Raw genomic sequence first — 18,897 nt, forward strand, 5'->3', positions numbered from 1 at the left:
GCAATTATCCTCAGAAAACACATAATTTACAACAGTTTCATACCTAGAAACCAAACAAAGAATCATTGTTGGCACCATAAAGTACATGGAGAACTATGCTGGTGTTCTAGGGACATATGATTTTCCCAAAGACATGATGAAAAGCCTCTTGATCCCTCTTAGCCCATAAATAAGCAAAAGCGACTCTGACAGATGGCAGCCATCTACTGTGCCAGGATTCAATACTGCTATGAAAGGGACAATTTATACCAGAGATTTAAGACCTATGTACAAGGGTGATATGTTTGGGAAGTCACATGAATGCACAGGCCTTCCTCCTGAATTTGAGGCATGGGGTATTTCCTACTACTTCTAGGGAAGGAAGTCAGAAATCCAAATAGGAAGATGAATGTGCCAAACATTTTTTGAAGAAATTTGAAGCTTTTGAGCTAGCAGTCTTCCATAGGGACAAGAGTCCTGAAAGATCCAAAAAAAGGAAGGGGAAAGAAAAATCATTCCCTCTAAGCAGCCATCTTCTTCACTATGCCTTCTGCTGCTTATTCCCCATCATTGTTTCATAAGCTGATAGTCCATGCAACAGTCAAAAGCAATCCTGCTTGCCTTCCAGTTATAGAGAAGATTGGCAGAAAGACATGGATACACATTCGCTTTTGCCTCCAGCTGTGCTGCCAGAATAGGATACAAACCAATACTATTTCCAGCAAGTTACAGAACTCTGTGTCTCTCACCTTCCCCGCTTCCCACCAACCATCTGCTTTGCCTACAGATCTGTTAAGTCGCACTGCAGTTTCCAAAGGGAGAGACAAGATGGCAACAGACACCAGTGAGGATGAGTTCTCATCCTCCAACAACAACAAAAAAGTGTTTCTCAACTAAACAGAAATGTTTAGAGGAGAGGAGGGGGATGAAGTTCTGCTGAGAATCTAAAACACTAATACTTCCTAGCTTCAGCTTTTCCACTCGACTTTGTGACCTTAGTAATGTTCTCTGCCAGCTCCTACATTTTTATTAGCATCAGAGCTGGAAGCTCTAATTCTAGGACACAGACCTCTGATCTGTACCCTGTGGGAATAACTAATAACCTAACAGAAATTGGAAGCTACGCTGTTGGGAAGCCTCAGTCTCATCTACATAAAAACAAGGCAGCTCCAAGTCTCACGGTGTCCCAGCTGTGCACAGGCAAAGAAAGGACTCTTTGGAAATTTAGCAAAGAGATTCTTGCTGAACATGTGCAAACAGATGTGTTTTTCCAGGCATATAATTTTCTCAAATTTGATTGATGTCAGCAAAAAGCAGAAAAAACACAGAGGTTAATCTGATGTGAACATGGAGGATCAGATTTCTGTTTTAATTGGACAAACAAAAATTCTAGGAAGGGCTGCTGCTGCCACTTAGTTCGTCTGAAGTACTCATACTGCTGCAATAGGAGTAGTGGGCGTGAAGTCCAGAAGGGAACCAGCTCCATCTTCTGTTGCCCCACACAGATCCCAGCCAAGGGTAACAACTTACTGCATGACAAATTCACGTTTTTGTCTCCTGATGGATTAACAGGATTCTTCTGTACTGCATCAAAAGCATTCTTCCCATCTTTGCTGCTCTACACTCTATCCCTGACTAATCTCACTGCTGCCTAATGCTGCCCTCTGCCCTTCCCAGGGCAGCTCTGAAGCGACACGCAGGACACACGTGCCACCTCTTGTGTGAAAGAAAAGGTGAAACATCCAGGAGATGAACTACACAAAAATGAATTCCCTGAGTGTTTGCTCATGGTTCATCACGCTGCCAGCCAGACAGCAGGAAAATTGACAAGATGTTTCCCTTTGAAAGAAACATGATTCAAAGTTTCCACCTCTCTCCGTTAAGAGCACACAAAAACCAGGGCACAGACAGCATGCACTGCACTGGGGTTCAGCTTATCACAAAGGCTGGAAGATTACAGCTAGATTGAAGATGGGATGAATTTCAAGTTCAGAAGATCCAGAAGATACTGCCTAATTTTGGGAGTCTTCTACGTATCTCCACATTCCTCATGTTACAGGCTTACATGCTACTCCACTGACATGCTAGATACACTCTCCTTCAGTAAGATTTACCTTACCTTTGAACGAAATGTTGGGTGGACAAAATACAATGCCTTCAAATTCCTCTTGTACCTGGTTTAGAGAAACAAAAAAGTTTTTAAAAGTCAATTCTAATTAAGGTCACCTACACAAGCCAACTGTCAAAAGAGACCATTTTTCTTAAGTGCCTGTGATGTAATTTTACAAAGTTAAGATCTAATGTAAGGGCCGATATAAAAAAGTAAATGTAAAGGGAAAAGAAAAATGATTTTTAAAAGTAGAATGGTTATTTTTCAGTTAAAGACATCACAGCCTTCAGTCTTTCAAGTAGGAAGTGAAAGAAATGTAAGGACAAATGATGACTGCCACTGTTACCCAAGCCTCTCCCCTCACAACCAGCAACATACTTTAACAAAGCCAGGCTCTAAAAGCTCCAGCTCTGGACAGTGACAGACAACACAACCAGAGTGCCTCCCTAACAGCTCCAAAGGGAGACTGCAGAGGACAGAACTTCTGGTTAAAAAGATGGACTTGAGAAGAAAAGAAAACACCTCTTCCTTCTTTTTGCCTTTACTAGTTATTTAGGCCTTTGTCCCAGCAAAACTCTCTCACAAATAAATGGGAAACCAGATACAGGGAAATATTTGCATAGCACAGGGGAAGACCGGAACGAGTTCTTTTCCTATTGACACTCACTTGGCATCAACAACATCATAGAGCTTCTTCAGGAAATTAGAGTCTAATTGATTGTAATAATTTGTGAGTGTATGGAAGTACACCAGGACATACTCCTTCACTGCAATATGATCCATGACGTGGATGAAATACAGAAGAGCCTGAGGCAGAAAGAAATGAAATTTATATTTGCAAGAACTCTTTCACAGTTGCATTACATCTGAATATGCTTCCATTATTTCCTCTAAAAATGAAGAATCATGAGGCTGGATGGCATTACATTTCAGCTACAAAAGCAAGGCCAACATTCCAAGTCTTCAACTTGACTGTAATAACTTGGAAGTCTTTTTTGTCTATCTGACCTCACAGATGGAGATATATTCTTGCTGTTTCCATGAAAAACCACATTTGACTCATTACATTTCACTCTTCACATCTTGGCAGTTATAGAAGCAGAGTAAGTCTCCTTCTTCTTGAGAAGAAAAAGGAGCTTTTTTCTAAACTATGAGTTTTTTTCTAAAAATAGCCTCATTGAAAAGTGTCAGCCCAATGCACACATAGGTTTGTAAGGGTATACATTTTCATCTGCCTATAAAAATACTTTCTAGTTAACATCTTAAGTCTCCTGCAAATAATGTTTCTAGTATTAACACTGAATTATCCTTATAATCAGACTTTTCCATCCTAAACATTCATATGTAACCTACACAACTCTAGTTTTACAAAGCCTTACCTTTTCCATGTCTATCAATGTTACGGGGATATTCCTTCCAACCACCACCATCACTGTGCGGCCACAGTTATCTACACCTACGAAAGAAAGAAAGAAAGACATCTCAGCTTCTCTCAGTCATGCCAGGTTCTGTACTTGGGCCCTTTCAAACCAGGGAGAAAGAGCCTCAGCTCAGAACTTTTGCAATGTATCTGGTTTCCAATAGAGGAAATATGCTTAGTTACTGCTCTCACTATACCAGTACCTATTCTGATAAAAACTCCACGTATTACATCTGAGAAACTTAAGGACTGCAATTTTATGTTGCCTGTGTACTCCATATTTACCTAAATATCAAATAATAACATGGTTTTATTAAAAAAACCCAAACACCTTCACTTGTAATTCTACCAGCAAAGCAGAATTCTTCCTAGAAACCAGGCTCTGAACTCCAATGCACAGATTGCCAGAGCACGCCTCATGGACCTCCTTTAGCCCACAGAGTCTTGCCTAAGGCAAACAAAAGAATTTAAATTTGCAGCTACTGAGCAGAAGGTATCACACAACCTTGCTATTTACACAAAGATCTAGGTAAGCTCTGGAATTTCATGAGGCCTAAAATATCAGCCAAAGGGCTGAACAGATTTTGTCTCCAGAAACACAGCTATGCTTTCCAGCATGACCTAATGTATTTGCAAGTCCAAAGAAAATATTTTTACTTTGAGACAACATAGATTAGTCATCAGTACCCCAAACTTACCTGTCTGGTACAAAGCTTTAAGAGAAGCAATGTCAGAGAGGTCTTCAGCTCTTGCCTGACACAGCCAGCGATTATAACTAGAAAGTTAAAAACATCTGGTCAGATCTAATCCCCCTTTGGATTAGCATTATAAAATGAAGAGGTATATGGGAAGGGAAGGACAAAGCAAGCTTTTTCTGACTGTGCCCTCTCTAATGTTGCTGTTTTCTGACCTATGGAGCAACTATCAAGTTTTTAAAGAAAGAAATGTTAAAAAATAAAATTTAGTGTCTTAGTTACACACCTAATGATTTTCACTAGGGCAATTAATATATATTAATACATTATCAACTAGTAACTATAGTGGCATTGCATTTGGGCTGAAAAGATTTCAGAGGTTTTTCCATTTAAATATATCAGTGTTTAAAAGACAGAGAAAAAAAAAGAAAATTTTCTTTAGAAGTCTAGATGTCAAACACAACTATGCAGCAACCAGTGTGATACTGTTTTTTTTCCCTTTGAATGGTGAACAACAAAGTGCCTCATCTGATAAAACAAGCCAACACCTGCCCCGAGAGGTGTCCAGCATGGAACTACCTTCTAAAGAAGTGATCATGCACATTAGGGTTACCAGGGCATGAAGGGGGAGAAAGTCTGAGCATTCTTTTATTTATCAAATGGAGGAAAAGTGTTTTGCTACCTGCCCAGAGCCTCAGGAACAAGTGGGAACTATTAAAAGCAAGTGATCTCACTACAAAAAGTGGTGACAAAACAGTGACATCTTGTGGCAAACAGATAAGGCAGCTGGCTGGATGCACTAGGTGTGCTAAAGGGTTCATCACAAGCTTCCCTTTTTATCTTACTGTCCCTTCCCTTCTCTCTTCAGGCCAAAGAGGCTACCACATCAATCCAGGGTGACACCAGGCATTACCTGTATTTGCTTGCTGGAAGATTAGGCTTTACAGATAACAAAATCATTATTTGTAAGGGTTGGTCCTAACTAACACAAATATTCACATGAACAAGCAAATTCTCACTTCCTCTGATGCTGTTTCTGCAGTGCTGCCTCTGACAACTGTCCCTGAAGGATGAGGCGCCTCTGTTTATCAACGTCTCCTTCCATGCGGGCAAAAGCATGGGACCCAATGAAAGACAAATCTGCCTCCAGACCCTCTTCATCTGAAGCATCTGCAGTAGAAACAAAGGTGGTGTAAAATTTTTGGGCAATCAGCAATGCTGCTGATGAATTGCTACATTTCCCAGTGAGACAACACAGTCATGCTACAGACTAACACAAAACCCCGTGCGGTACCGTGATGCGGCTCTGACACCTCACCAGTACCACTCGCAGATCACAGCACGTGATTGAGAACTACTCCCTTAAAATGCTGGTTTGCCTGGAAACCAAATGGGAAATGCTAGTCATCAGCTCACAACAAAGGGTTAACTCTCCCAAAAAACAAGTCTGGGGAGGGTGACTTGAGCTTTACAGTCATCCTACTTGAGCTTTACAGCCATCCTATTTGTCAAAGGGGGAAAAATTAGCACGCAGAGGCACAGATGATGCAGCTTTATTCAATTTAGAAGCTGTACTGTAGAAAGGGCTTACTTTTTGTATCACTGGACACTTCCTGAACAAATGCTGTAGTGATCTGAGTGTAGCTATTTTTATAGTTTTGTTTACAACACGACTGGGTGATGAAATAGAAGAGTGCAGGCTCACTTGCTGGTGACAATACCAGAATGCTCCACTGAATTGATGTCATCCAGGCATGTTGCTAAGACTTCTAGCACTGTCTCTCTGGGCAATCTGGACAGGAACTGAGCTTCCCCTTTTAGCATGACATGCTGTAGTAACAATGGAACAGGAGTGCAGGATTCCACTACACAAATTCACTCCTACCTGTGCAAATCCAGTAATTTCATAAATTATTAGCTAGTGGTTGAATGCCTCACACTGATCAGCCACAGCAGCAAATATCAAATACTCAGCCGTATCCCAACTGGCTATGCAAAAGCAGAAAATTGAAATGAATTCCAAGTTATCTGCTTTGGATAGTTCAAGGCTGTAAAACTTTCACATCACCGCTTAACAAGTAAAGAAGAACATGCCTGCTATGTCCACTAATATGTTAAATTGTTTTGCTATATGTATCTCACCTCAGCCCTGACATCTAGGCAACCTCTTTACAAGCAGACTTTCACTGAATTTTGATAGCCACTTCCAAACACTGATCTCTGGGTTGATCTAGCTTTTAGGGAGTTTCTCCTAGTTTTCTTTGCACATCTATAGTTTGATGCACTGTATCCCTGCTGTATCAATAGAATCCTATCATCTGAGACAACATTTGCTAATACATGAACAACACTTTGCTAATACACAAGACAGATCATTAACCATAATGCCTTTTTTGATTAGGGGCTGCAGAAGATTCTGCAAAAGCACTTTCAAAGATCCTAATCACTTTGGGAAAAAATTTACAAAGGGAATGAACTACCCACCTCTTCCACCAAGAAAGGAAAAGACAGATCAGCTCTACTGCAGTTACTGCTGGGGAACACACGAAGCCAATGAGGCAGCTTGGGAACTGGAATCATTATAACCTGCCTTAGGTGAACTGTGGTAGGAAAACACCTCTCTCCCTCCTCTTCTGTTTTTCCCACTGACTTTCACAGAGAGATACTTATTCCAAAGTCCAGTTCCAAACTCACCATCCGGAACGCCTGGCTTTTCAGTAATCCTGATCTGCCGCTCTGGTACTACCGGCTCCCCTTCTGCATTGCCAATATCTGCAGGGAGGTAAGGCAAGGACTGGATCTCTTCTTCCAACGATCTCGGAAAATACAGAGGCAGCAACTTCTGGTAAGTGACCTACAAATAAGAAAAAAGTGTGAAGGGTCTATCATACATCCATGCTCTTCGCTTAAACAGCATCCGCCTTTGTAGCAGGGAACTTCTCAACAGTTTGGAGGCAAAATACTGCCTCCCTCAATGGTTACTTTGGGCTGTGAGTTCACAATACAGGCAAGAAACCTTAATAAAGGTTAACTTTTTGGGTTTTTTGCCACATTGGCAAGTGACTTTGAGAGGACTCTGCTTTAACCTGCATGAACTCAGGTAGATTGCAGATACTTTAGCTTTGTAATGAAGTTGAAATATGCATGGACAACAGATTTCAGCAAAGGTTGCTTATGTTAAAATGCACTATGCTACAGAGATCACCTTTAGTGATCTGTCTGGGGAAAAAGAAAAAGCACCAACCAAACAAGAAAATCCTGCCCCACATGAAGGAAAATCTCTACAGAATGTAATACTTCATGGATTATCTCCATATGATTAGCAGTTTTGTGACCCCCAACAAATTAGTTATTTTCCTTATCCCAGATGCCACAGAATCTGAACACAGCATGGGTGTTCTGCACAGGAACTGCCATTAACAAGTTCAAGGTACAAGGAAAGTCAATATTCAAACTGCCTGCATCTCTCAGAACACAGATCACTAAATGTCAAGTTTGCTTTTCCAACAAGCCAGCAAGCAGCGTTTCAGGTTTGTAGGTGATCTGTAGGGATGCTGAATTGGCCCTCTTCAATCACATCTCTGTGTAAGGAGGAAACTTTGTGTGAGGAATTTCTTTTCTGGCTAACAGACAGCATCCAGCACAACTGCATGCCATCACCTCCCCTACTGCTCCCTGTCCACAGCTCAGGAACACAAAAGCCAGAAGCAGAAAGATTCTCAGAGTGTCCATAGTGACAGCTAAGGGCATGAACAGTACTGGAAAAGAGGCTATGCTAGGATGGGACAGAAGGATGCTGCAAGACCGAAAGTCTGCATGATCTGAAGGGGAAATCCAAATCCACCTCTACTGATGCAGAGAGGATCAAACATGCCCAGGAATTTTGGTGGAATGAATACCAAGATGATACCTCTTCAAGCTCAGAGACAGCAAACACCACCTTCTCCAGAGTCTCTCCATGAATCTCCAGAAACCTCCTAACTGTGCCTGCAAGGAAGCAGATTAAATGTAGTTAGCAAAACAGAAGAAGTCTACACACACAGCTGCAAGTGAAGAACTCAGAGTGCAGAAGAGAGATACATCTCTCCTCGTACTAAACAGCTCCACAGGCTGTAGGCAAGTGTGGAATAAGTGGTGGTTTAACACACCAAATGGGTTGCTGGGCATACTGGAAGTTCCATCTCCACTCTCTCCTGATGCTGACTTTAGATAGACACAAATAGTGAATAAATCTCCTTGATTTTAGCTTACTAAGCATTCCTTAGACTGTGAAATGAGATTCAATGGCCCTGAAAAATCAAGCTAAATCCTTCCCTTAGAGAGTCCAAATTGCAAGAACTTTAGAGAGTGCAAATTGCTAAAACCAGACATTCTTAGAACAAGTGCCTTAATTTATCAGCAAAGCAATATAAGTAAGCTACAGCAGAAGCTGCTTCAAGACAGGCTCAGCAACACAAAATCTCTGGTGCCAAAGAGGCATATAAAAATTCTATTTGTAAATCGTGAGAGAAAGAGTATTTTATCAAGTAGCACACAGACCTACAGAGACAACAGAAGACAGCAATAGAAGAAGTTATCTACAGGGAATACTTTAGTGGGAGTTCAAGAAACAGTTCAAGGAAAAAAGGAGCTATTTTCAAACACTTCCTGTGTACTACAGTACACAAATTCCAGTGTAATCATGTTGACCTGCAACATTACTTTACAGAACAAATGCAATTGGGCAGTTCCACAGCAAACAGTTCTGAATGTAATGTGAACATGTGAAAAAGCCAAAAGAGATGGGGAAGAGTAGGAACCAGTATATAAGTATGTAAACAAGAGTATATAACATTATTGTTTGAACACTTTTTTGTATTTTCAGCCCAGGATGTTTTCTGATTTGTTTTCAGTGGTCTTCATTTTTTTTTAAATATAGCTCCCTCTCAAGTGCAAGGAAATTTGAAAACTTTTAGCAATGCTTTTTAGTAAGAATTTCCATAAAACAAGTAACAAGCATAAGAACCATTTCCCCTTGTTTGTTCTGAACTGGCATGGTTTGATGGTTCTTATTTTGGGAGACAGTGAACAGCTGATTCCGTTTCACCATTTCCATGCCACTCATGAGTTTACAAATATCTATCACACTCCCCTCAAGTCTGGTATAATCCAGTCTGGAAAAGTCTTGAGCTCATTTTGCTATTTCTTGCCTTTTTCTGTCCTTGTTGACCTCCTCAACTTCTCTGTCTACTATATTCTTTTTGAATATGCAGCTTTAAAGGGTGAACAAAGCACTGATTTATTGCATAACATTTTTAATTTTGTTGTGTCTTACTCAGCTTGCTGTTTTGAGCTCCTCTGAGCTGTTGTTTTCATGGAACTATTATCATCTCAAAGTTTTGCTGCCTATAATCAGCCCATCATTTTGCATGTGAAGGCAGAAGCCTGTAGGAGTGGGTCAGTGGGGGAAGAACATCACTTTACATTTGGATGTGCTGATGACACTAAGAAGACTAAATTCATGGTTGCTCGAGTCTGCCTACAAGTATTCAACAGCAAGGCCTCATCTTGGCTATTCTGAACAGATTTCTATTACCAGCAAACTCTCTCACCTCACTTTTAGCATCTTTACCAGGTTATTAATTAACACATTGAAAAATGCAAGTTGTATGGATCTTTACTGATGAGATCCCAGGGACCTTTACTGAGAGGAAGGCTCATTTGTTTTTATCTTCCATTTCCTGATCAACCATGGAATGCCTTGCCTTTTTACAGCCTCTAATGAACCACAGCCCCCTAAAAAAACTTTCCCCATTTCAAGAGCAATCTGTAAGTGACCTGCTGAATGCTGCCATCCAGTTTATGCAGTTTTCCAACACACTTACGCAGTGCTATGTGGGTTGCATCCTCCAAGGGGTAACATCTTTTCAGAGTGTTAATGACACAAAATCCTACAGAGCACATTGCCTGTTCCCTGGAATCCAGAAAAAGAGAAACAAATGAACAGACAGCCAGGTGTGAACAGCCATCTCTCAGGACAGTAGGGAACTGGAACACCAATAATTTCTTCCCTGGCTCTAAGCAGCAGTAATCCTCTTTCAGGTTTTTGCAGAAGGATTCTTCCCTGGCAAGATGTACACAGCCCCATTAAGTAGAGAAGGAGAGAACCATTAATTATTCCCCATGGCTTCCTCTGCTGCTTGTTTTCAGATTTCTCCTTCTATTTCAGCTATGTTGTTCCTACAGTTTCTCATATCCTAAATTAAGTTCTTACCTCAAGCTCTCTGCAATCCTTTCCAAAATACTTTTGTTCCTGTTTAGGACTGACAGTAAGGGGAAGGAGGTGCTCTTCAGTGCATACACACTCCTGTTTCTTCACCTGACCAATGATTTTGTTTTGATAGAGGTCTGGACACAGGCCAAGGTGGCTTACTCAATCTTAGGTATGGCTAGACAACCATCAGAATGGAGTGGGACATACTTTAAGACCAGTAGGATGCTTCCAGCACTGAGCCACATTTTCAGAAGAGTAAAGCAGAGCTGTTGCCAACAATCATCAAAGGAATTTGAGCAAGCTCAGAGTTGGTAGACAGTTTCACAAACATCAAAAGTTACTCTAGAAAATAGATTGACTGAAAAGACATTCACTATGCAGAACTATCAGAATTTTAAAATGGTTTTTAACATGGTTCAGGCCTGACTTTGCTTGTTACTTCTGAGGCGGAACAAAACTGGCACATGCTAAAAACCTTAGCTATAATCTTGATTATGAAACAGTTACTATTGCACTGTAACACACAGTCCAGCCTTGGAAGAACTGACCTTCCCACCCATAAGAAATTGTTAGGTATGCTTTCTGACATTGCTCTTGCTCAGGTGTATTTTGCAACTGCTACCACTACAGCAGCTGTCACAGGAGAAGAACAGAACACAGGAAAGAAGACAGAAAAATAGGAAGAAAAAACCCTGTCAGTTAAGAGGAAGTAGAAAATACCACAGACAAAAGGGGAAAAAACTACAAACCCAGCTGCTGCAACTGTAGATTTAGAAGTAACCTTACACCCTGACTCAGAATTTTAGCTGTTGTACAAGAGCAGAGAGGCCAAACATGTGCACTGACACAGCAGTCAGATCTGCCTGTGGGTGCTTGCACATGGCTGCAGACACACAAGAAATTGCTGCTGGAGTAAGCTCATTTAACACTTGCTGCAGCACAGAACTCAAAGCAATTATTAATATTTCTCCTTTGAGGAACTGAATGCTGCACAGCTCTAGCTATCCCATTTCAGGACCTGAACCATCTCAGATCTCTCTGCGCATTTTATCTACACCACAGCACAGATAACCAAAGGCATGAAGCACACCATGAAGCCACTTATGTTCTCATGTCCCTAGCCAGAGCCAGCACACATGAGAAGACATTCAGAGAGGTTAGATCTTTGTGCAGAGCCGAGTTTGCAGGACAGCTGTGCCCCAGCTGGCAGCGCCTGTGTAGGCTGTGCTGTGCTTACTTGGCGAGCTGCAGGACGTTGCGGTAGCAGCTGTACAGGGAGCTCTCGGCTGCGGTGCGGTACCGGCTCTTGTACTTGGGGCCCACCGTGTGAATGATGAAACGCGCAGCCAGGTTAAACCCTTTCGTCAGCTTGGCCTCACCTGTCCTGCAACCTGAGGAAAAAAACCACAAGGATAAGTGTTCCTGTCATGGCAAGAAAGCCAGAAGTACTCAAGCCCTTGTCTTCCTCCAGTCAGACAACTCCACCTCATACACAGAAGGCAGTGTTAGAGACATCAAATATTAAGGATAGCATCCTATCTCATACCAGCTGCTTAGCACCCAGTCAGGCTGAGGAGGTGAGAACTGTGCTCATTCCTCTCAATTTCAAAACTATGCATATTAGGACAAACCAGATATTGCTAGAAATTCTGTCTTAATTGCAGTGTTTACTACGCTACTTACAGAGCCAAAGGAAGAAATGATTTAATAATGTGCAGAGAACAGATGCGCAAGTATACCACACAGCTAACAATAAAAAGTCCTTCTGAATTTAACAACTTGGTTTGGGGGAGACTGCTTTTTGGATAAAATGACTACAGGTCTCCTTAATCAAACAAACCAGTTGTTGGCAAAGCTATTAAAACTGAATAGATAAAACACTTGTTTAATTTATGCTCCCAGAATGAGGTAACTTGCTTTGTTTTGCAAGTTTCTTCACGTCCACAAGGCAGATACATGATCCTTATGCAGCTCATACTCTCTGGGCAGACCAGATATCTAGTCTCAAGGCAAGGAAGTTGCAAGCAATACATTTAATCGTTCTATTCACGGCACCCTTCAGTTACATAGTCTAGGAACAGATTCTGTGTTTGAAGTCTGTTTTTCCTTCAGCACATGGAAGAAAAGTCTGCTAAACTTCCCTTTCTTCACCTAAATCTCGTCCACTCCAAGTCTGGACAGCTGAAGAAGTACTTTTAATCTCTCTCTTTAAAATTCCCTACCCTCAAAGGCAAGTATTTTCCAACCTTCTTTTTTCTGCTTGTACAGCTGCACTTCAGCTTTCTGATCTGACTGAAAACTAGTATTTTCAATGGATTAGCTTTCAACCTGATCTTCTCATAGGTTGCTAGTGCCCACAACAGGGAATGAGACAAGAACAAGCAGCTGCAGCCATCCCTCAGGCAGCAGCTCCAGCAGCTTGGCTTAAGCTGCTCACTGAACAGGGATGTTCATCTCTCCCACTCCCCTCTTTCCTCGTAGTGCTCAGGCAAGCTATCAACATGCATGAAAGCATATCTTATGGGAAGAGACATTCCAGGTTGAGAATCTTCCTTACTCAAAACTTCAACCATACCTTTTAATGGCAACCACATGCTGCCTTGAAGCCAGCATCTTGTAAAATTTTTGATCTGACAAATCATATCATTAGCTTCTACAGACCTCCATTGTGCTTCTTCTGGGTTAATCAGAAGGAAGAAAACACCATACTAAAACTAGGCAGACTCTTCTGAATTCCTGCACAGCCTCTAAGACGGCTCAAGAGAGTGATTAAATAAGCACAATATGGAAAAAGTAAAGCCAAACCCAAAACAATGTATCAGATATCAAGTTACTTTTCTTCCTCTGCCCACACCTCACAACTAGTGAAGAGCAAGCAATGGCCTGTAAGAAAAAACTTGTCTTGGGAAAAAAAGAATGAAGCAAGTTTGATTGAGGTAGAGTTGTGAACTCAGTAGGGAAACTAATAAATTCAGGCAAGCAGATGTAGCTCAGTAATCTAACTATACTTAGATCACACTTCATACTTCCCAATGCCTTCTGCCTGGGTATCTTTACAAAACTTACAAAATTAAAATGAGAAGTAGGTATTATTCCTATTTTAAGATATGGGGTGAGGTGAGCTGCACAAGTCTGTGACAAAGCAGGGAACAAAGTCAAGATCCTATTTTTTATCTGATGAGATTTTAGACATTAGGATAGCTTTTCTCCAAGTTTAAAATGGAAAGTCTGAATCCTCTACATCATGTGTGTGGCAGAGAAAAAGCAGCACTGGAGCTGGAAGATTTCTGTGCATTGCTGTTACAAAAGGTCTTTATTAGACTGCAACAAATATTTGTTGATAGGCAAGCTTATATCAACAGCACTTCATCTGCGAGCCTGCCCCTGGTTGTAGCATTTCTACATGAATCAAAACTAATGCTGCTCCCAGGAACATAAAAGTTAGCTGAGCCTTAAAGAAGGCACAGGCCTTAGAAGGGTCACCATATAACATGCTTTAAGATCATGATTTTTCTTGGAGTCTGTGAAATGTGAATATATACCAAGTGGCAGGAATAAAGCAGGAGAGACCTAACTGAAAATGCATTTTACAGCTTTAGAGCATAGACATTTTCACTCTTTCAGCACAAACATTCTCCAATGAAAAATTTCAAGGCTAAATGGGAAAGAGGGCAAAAAGGAAGCAGAGCTGACAAATAAATCCTAAAATGATTTCTTAACTAAGCTCTCCATCCACTTCTCCTACTGTGACAGTACTACGGGTGCTCAAGCGCCAAATCAACCTCTCCTTCCTCCCCCACACAACATGTCAGTAGGGTGTCACAGAAGAACTGATTTCCATAAAGCTCTTGGCACAAGATTAAAAGAAAACTGTCTTCATAGGGAGTTGTGAACCAGCAGAATGCATTACAGGGAGAAGACAGAAGTGTTTTCAGTGTGGTAGAAGATGCAAAACTACACATAACTCAGCAGGGTCAAATGGAATTTAAGAAGTTGAGCACGACTCCCTACAGAGCCGACAGATCTCAGACTTTAGGACTCCTTGAAATCCAGTCCCTCTCTTCCCACCTCTCAGTGCACACAAGAAACCCAAGTGTATTTTAGAAGAGTTCTGGCATATATAGCAGGGTCCTAACTATTCTATAGCACCTACGGTATTTTAACAGCCATTTCCACCCACAGCACACACTGAATTTTCGCTCTGTTATGAAATGGTTACTCTTCCTCCTCTTTTATTTCTAGGTTACTCAAAAAAAGCAAGCTGAATCAACAAAGGATGACTTTATAGAAACAGAGGATTTCTATTCAATTGTAATTTAAGCTACTAGAGTTTATATTAGAAATATGGCTCTTCTATATCCATTTTGTTATTGCATCAGGAGACCAAGCTGTTATCCAGTGAGCAGTACTACACAGATACCTCAAAATTCAGTTCAGTAACATATACTAGAGATGTGAACTTTTATCTGCAAACCATATTAGGCTTCTGTGTGACCTTGGATAACTATAAACTCTTGTTCGTTACACACAAAATAAGGAAACTCTTATTCCCAGTGCCTGTTAGATGAAAAAAAAGGCTGAGTATTCATCTCTCATTATCAGCAATAAGCTTTGTTAATAAAGAATCTAGGTAAACCTCATCCATTTCTAGAATAGCCTTACATTAAGGCTGCTCTTGTAGCTTTCCAATGAAGTAATTTGTTGTACACAAGAGACAAGTGAACCAATCAACTTAAGAAGTCACAAAGACTTTACTTAGACATGCAGTATTTTATCAATCCATCTATTATTATCGTATCTTTCTGAAAGACTGTGTGTATATTAACATCCTGAAAGAGGATACACAAAGGGTATGATAGAATCCACTTAATTTCTGCAATGGTAAACTTCAGTTTCTGTCTTTCGTAATGTATAAACACAGAACAGGATAAAATCTCAAGATGTACAATACTGGTCCCTTGAGCAAAAGCTCTGATAAGCTAACTGCTCAAAGTGGCTTAAGATAACAATGGGAATTATTGTATCATAAAGTAAGGGCTCATCAACTTAAATATCTGCCACAGAATTTCAATTATCTGGAATGTGAACAGCAAAGAGACTAGACTGGCATGTGTTTCCTCCGTGTTTTTCACGTTAACACCAGCTGTTGGGGGTTGGGGGAAGCTCTGCCTTTTTCGTTTGTGCCCCAATCTTGATGCTTTGTACTATGCAAGAACAGTAGATTTCAATAAGATAAAAATGTCTCAAGGCCACTTACCTTTGAGCTTCTGGAGTTCATCCTTCAGGTCAGGCCCAGCATGCATGAATATACTTTCAGATACTGGATTCTTATCCGTGAGAGTCTCATTGCTGGTGTTTACGATGGCCGTGCAGTTCAGTAACGCGACATCTCCTTTCCTGAGGAAACAGTTTATTGCAGGATAAATGCACAACTAAGCAAGATATTCTCAAATCAGTGCTGCCAAGCAAGGAAATGCTTTAAGAGGAAAAGCATTAAGAGGACTCCAGTGCCCGCACAGTGTAGCGTACCCTGACGTGCTCGCCAAGCTGAACCATCCTTTGCCGCTCCCTGATGAAGACAGACTGCACGCAAAACGTCAGCTCCTTAAACAGTCCCAGCCTCAGCAGTTGTTTGTAGAAAAGGCAGTGTTGTAGTTGTATGTAGGGCAGCTCAGACAGCAAACGTGCAAGGCAGCTTGTTAAACTGATGGAGTGTAACACTTCCAAAAACCCACATATTTTCTCTTGGGGTAACAGGACAGTCCTTGTGTTATATTACTTTCAAAACTTCAACAATTTTTTCAACGTACTTCTTTATTTTTGCAGACAGGCTATCCAGGGCACCTTAACTGCTGCTGTTCCTCAGACCACTGTGGGTCTAGAGTGACACTGCAGCTGGACAAGTTTTCTTCTCTTTTGTTCCCAAATTGTGAACCCACAAGTTGATCATGTTCATTCTGCTGTTCAAAGATCAGACATGCAGAAGATAAACAAGGCACAGATGCATAAGAGACAATGGAGTAGCAGAACTCTGACCTGCTTTTGCCACAGCAGCAGCCATTGGGGATTTTGGGATCAAAGAGCATAGGAAGGGAAATAAAGATTCCCACGCACAGGGAGAAACTAAACTAACAGTTGAAATTGCACATATTTGCCCAAGCCGTAAGAGATGTTTAACCTTTTACTCCTCTCTTTCTTTACTTAATTGAGTTCGGGAAGTCCATGAGCAGTCCCATTTCCTGCATATATTAACCAGAAAGAGGTTCAGGCTGATTCCTGAATCTGCATCCCTGAGAAATCCTTCTCCCTTCACAGTGATTAAGTTAAGAGTTATTCATCTAGAGAGCAGGTTTAAGTATCTGAGTTACAGGAAAGAAAAACTGATGGACTAAGTTCACCACAGCACACTGCACTTTATCAATAGATTTTGGTAGAAAATCATGGAGACAAAATACAGAACAGAGGAAGAAGGGGCAGGAAGAGCCAAAACCAAGGCATAAGAACCACATGAAAGAAAATACTGATTTAAACCAGAAAAGTAAAAGCAGAATAAAGCCAGAAAATACAGGAAAAAGCTAGTAGACAGCAAACATATCTAAAAAAAATTGAAAACCTCATATCCAAGTGCCTAACTAGGTTTGGATACTAAGCATGTACTTCCTGCCTATCACAGTAGGAAGTACAGCTCCAGTCTGCTGCATCGAGGACTGCCCATGAGCACAACCTATGGTGGAGCAAAATCTAGACTTTCAAAGTTACAGTGAACAAAAAGATTATTTTCCTCACAGATCTGTAATGTTTGATTCAAGAAAATAGGATTTAGAAGCTTTATTCTACAGCAGTGATCATTACACATGGATCCTGCAGTAAATGGAGAAGAGATGACAGACACACAAGAGCCACATCGAACTTACCACAAGATAATTTTTTCATTGATGTCTTTCCTGTATGGAAAAGGTGATCTAACATCAACTTGAGCTTTTTCAACAGGACTTTGGTGACAATCCAGCTGCTTGGCCTCATAGGCATCACTCCAGCCTGGCAGACTATCAACATCCACAAACTGGGAAGGAGCACCCAAGGGATCCATGGAATGGAAACAACAACTCCCTTCCTCTGCTAACTTGTCACACTCCAATTTTCACTGGAGTCTTCCAGGTGCTTTAAAGAAAAACAAAAATCAAACCAGGTCAGCAGCTGTTCACTAAAAGTAATTGTCCCGTGGAGCCAGACCTTTCCCAAGACTGAAATGCAATAACAGCTAGCAGAAAACAGAAAAGCAGATTTCCAACTCAAACACTCCCTCTTTTGTTACCTGCATGCAATAAGGCAATGCAGATACTTCCAGTGAGACAAACCTCTTCCAACCATTAAAGGTGAAAACACCTTCTCTACTAAATTGATCCAACTGACTCATGATCTTGCATTTTAGAAATAGCAAGAACAAAGTCCTAAGTGCAGAGAGGATCGCAGTCTTTCTGAAAAGTGTTATTTCTTTATCTAAACAAAAAGCAAATTTGTAGCAGGGAATGAATGTATAACCTATTCTTTCAGAGATACTGGTAAATACTTATATAAAAACAAAAGTCAGAGCTTCCCAAACCACAATGCCCCCACCCACCAAACACCCCAACCAAAAAACCCAAACCTTACGAACAAACCAACAAAAACCCCTCCCTCTTCCCGAATGACACAGCCCTTGCCGTTCAGTGAATTCTGAACTGCTGCAAACAACTTACTGCCACATAGTTCTTACAGCCATACACTCAGGCACAAAACCTCTTCACCCAAATCAGTTTTGCAAGAAAGAGTAAAGCTGTAAATTTGAACGCTGGCCCAGTGAATTTTAAGATGAACTCTGCCATCTGACTGATTCTGAGATGGCACTGGTTGCTAGACGAAGGCTCAAACGTGCCAATACTCACTTTTCAGCTGCCAGCAGACAACGCGTTGGCTATTACATTTCCATTGTGACTACTGAACTAGACTAGTTAATCAAACTAGCACAAACATACCCACATAAGTAACTACAGATTAGTAACACACCACACACACCTACTACTTAACCCCTTTCACAGGTTTATAATTGATAATAATTAAAAAACGATCACACCCACAAGGGGTAATTGTGAAATGCGACTTATTAAGTGTATTTATTAGCCAGGGGAAAACAACACAACAAAACAAAACAACCAAGCATCCAAGCTCACACTGAGGGGTAATAAAGACTGACACTAGGACAAAGATAGCCATAAGAGCATCTAAGTAAGATTTTTGCTGGAAGAAAAGGCAATGAGCGAGAAAAGCGACAAAGATAGCCATAAGAGCATCTAAGTAAGGTTTTTGCTGGGAGAAAAGGCAATGAGCGAGGAAAGCAAGGTAAGCGCGGCTGCACTAGCCCCAGCCCTAAGCCCATCTACAACAGCATCTACCCCCTGCT

General features: G+C 41.0%; 1 protein-coding gene across 2 annotated transcripts in view; it reads right to left on the reverse strand.

Moving 5' to 3' along the window:
• The window catches only part of GDAP2 (ganglioside induced differentiation associated protein 2), a 22,539-nt gene extending 4,509 nt beyond the window's left edge, over nt 1-18,030 (reverse strand). The window contains exons 1-12 of one of the 2 annotated variants that reach the window (XM_017731980.1): nt 17,372-18,030; nt 15,715-15,854; nt 11,695-11,848; nt 10,069-10,157; nt 8,115-8,191; nt 6,899-7,058; nt 5,224-5,374; nt 4,208-4,284; nt 3,469-3,545; nt 2,757-2,896; nt 2,099-2,153; nt 1-43 (exon numbers count right to left, since the gene is read on the reverse strand). In XM_017731980.1, the coding sequence (XP_017587469.1) occupies nt 38-43; nt 2,099-2,153; nt 2,757-2,896; nt 3,469-3,545; nt 4,208-4,284; nt 5,224-5,374; nt 6,899-7,058; nt 8,115-8,191; nt 10,069-10,157; nt 11,695-11,848; nt 15,715-15,854; nt 17,372-17,547 (1,302 nt within the window). In that variant the 5' untranslated portion in view covers nt 17,548-18,030 and the 3' untranslated portion in view covers nt 1-37. The remainder of the gene's footprint in view (nt 44-2,098; nt 2,154-2,756; nt 2,897-3,468; nt 3,546-4,207; nt 4,285-5,223; nt 5,375-6,898; nt 7,059-8,114; nt 8,192-10,068; nt 10,158-11,694; nt 11,849-15,714; nt 15,855-17,371) is intronic. The other variant, XM_008631791.2, reaches the window with a different exon arrangement.
• Nucleotides 18,031-18,897: the final 867 nt, after the last annotated feature.

This window comes from Corvus brachyrhynchos, unplaced genomic scaffold, assembly GCF_000691975.1.
Source record: "Corvus brachyrhynchos isolate BGI_N302 unplaced genomic scaffold, ASM69197v1 scaffold3, whole genome shotgun sequence".
NCBI lineage: Eukaryota > Metazoa > Chordata > Aves > Passeriformes > Corvidae > Corvus > Corvus brachyrhynchos.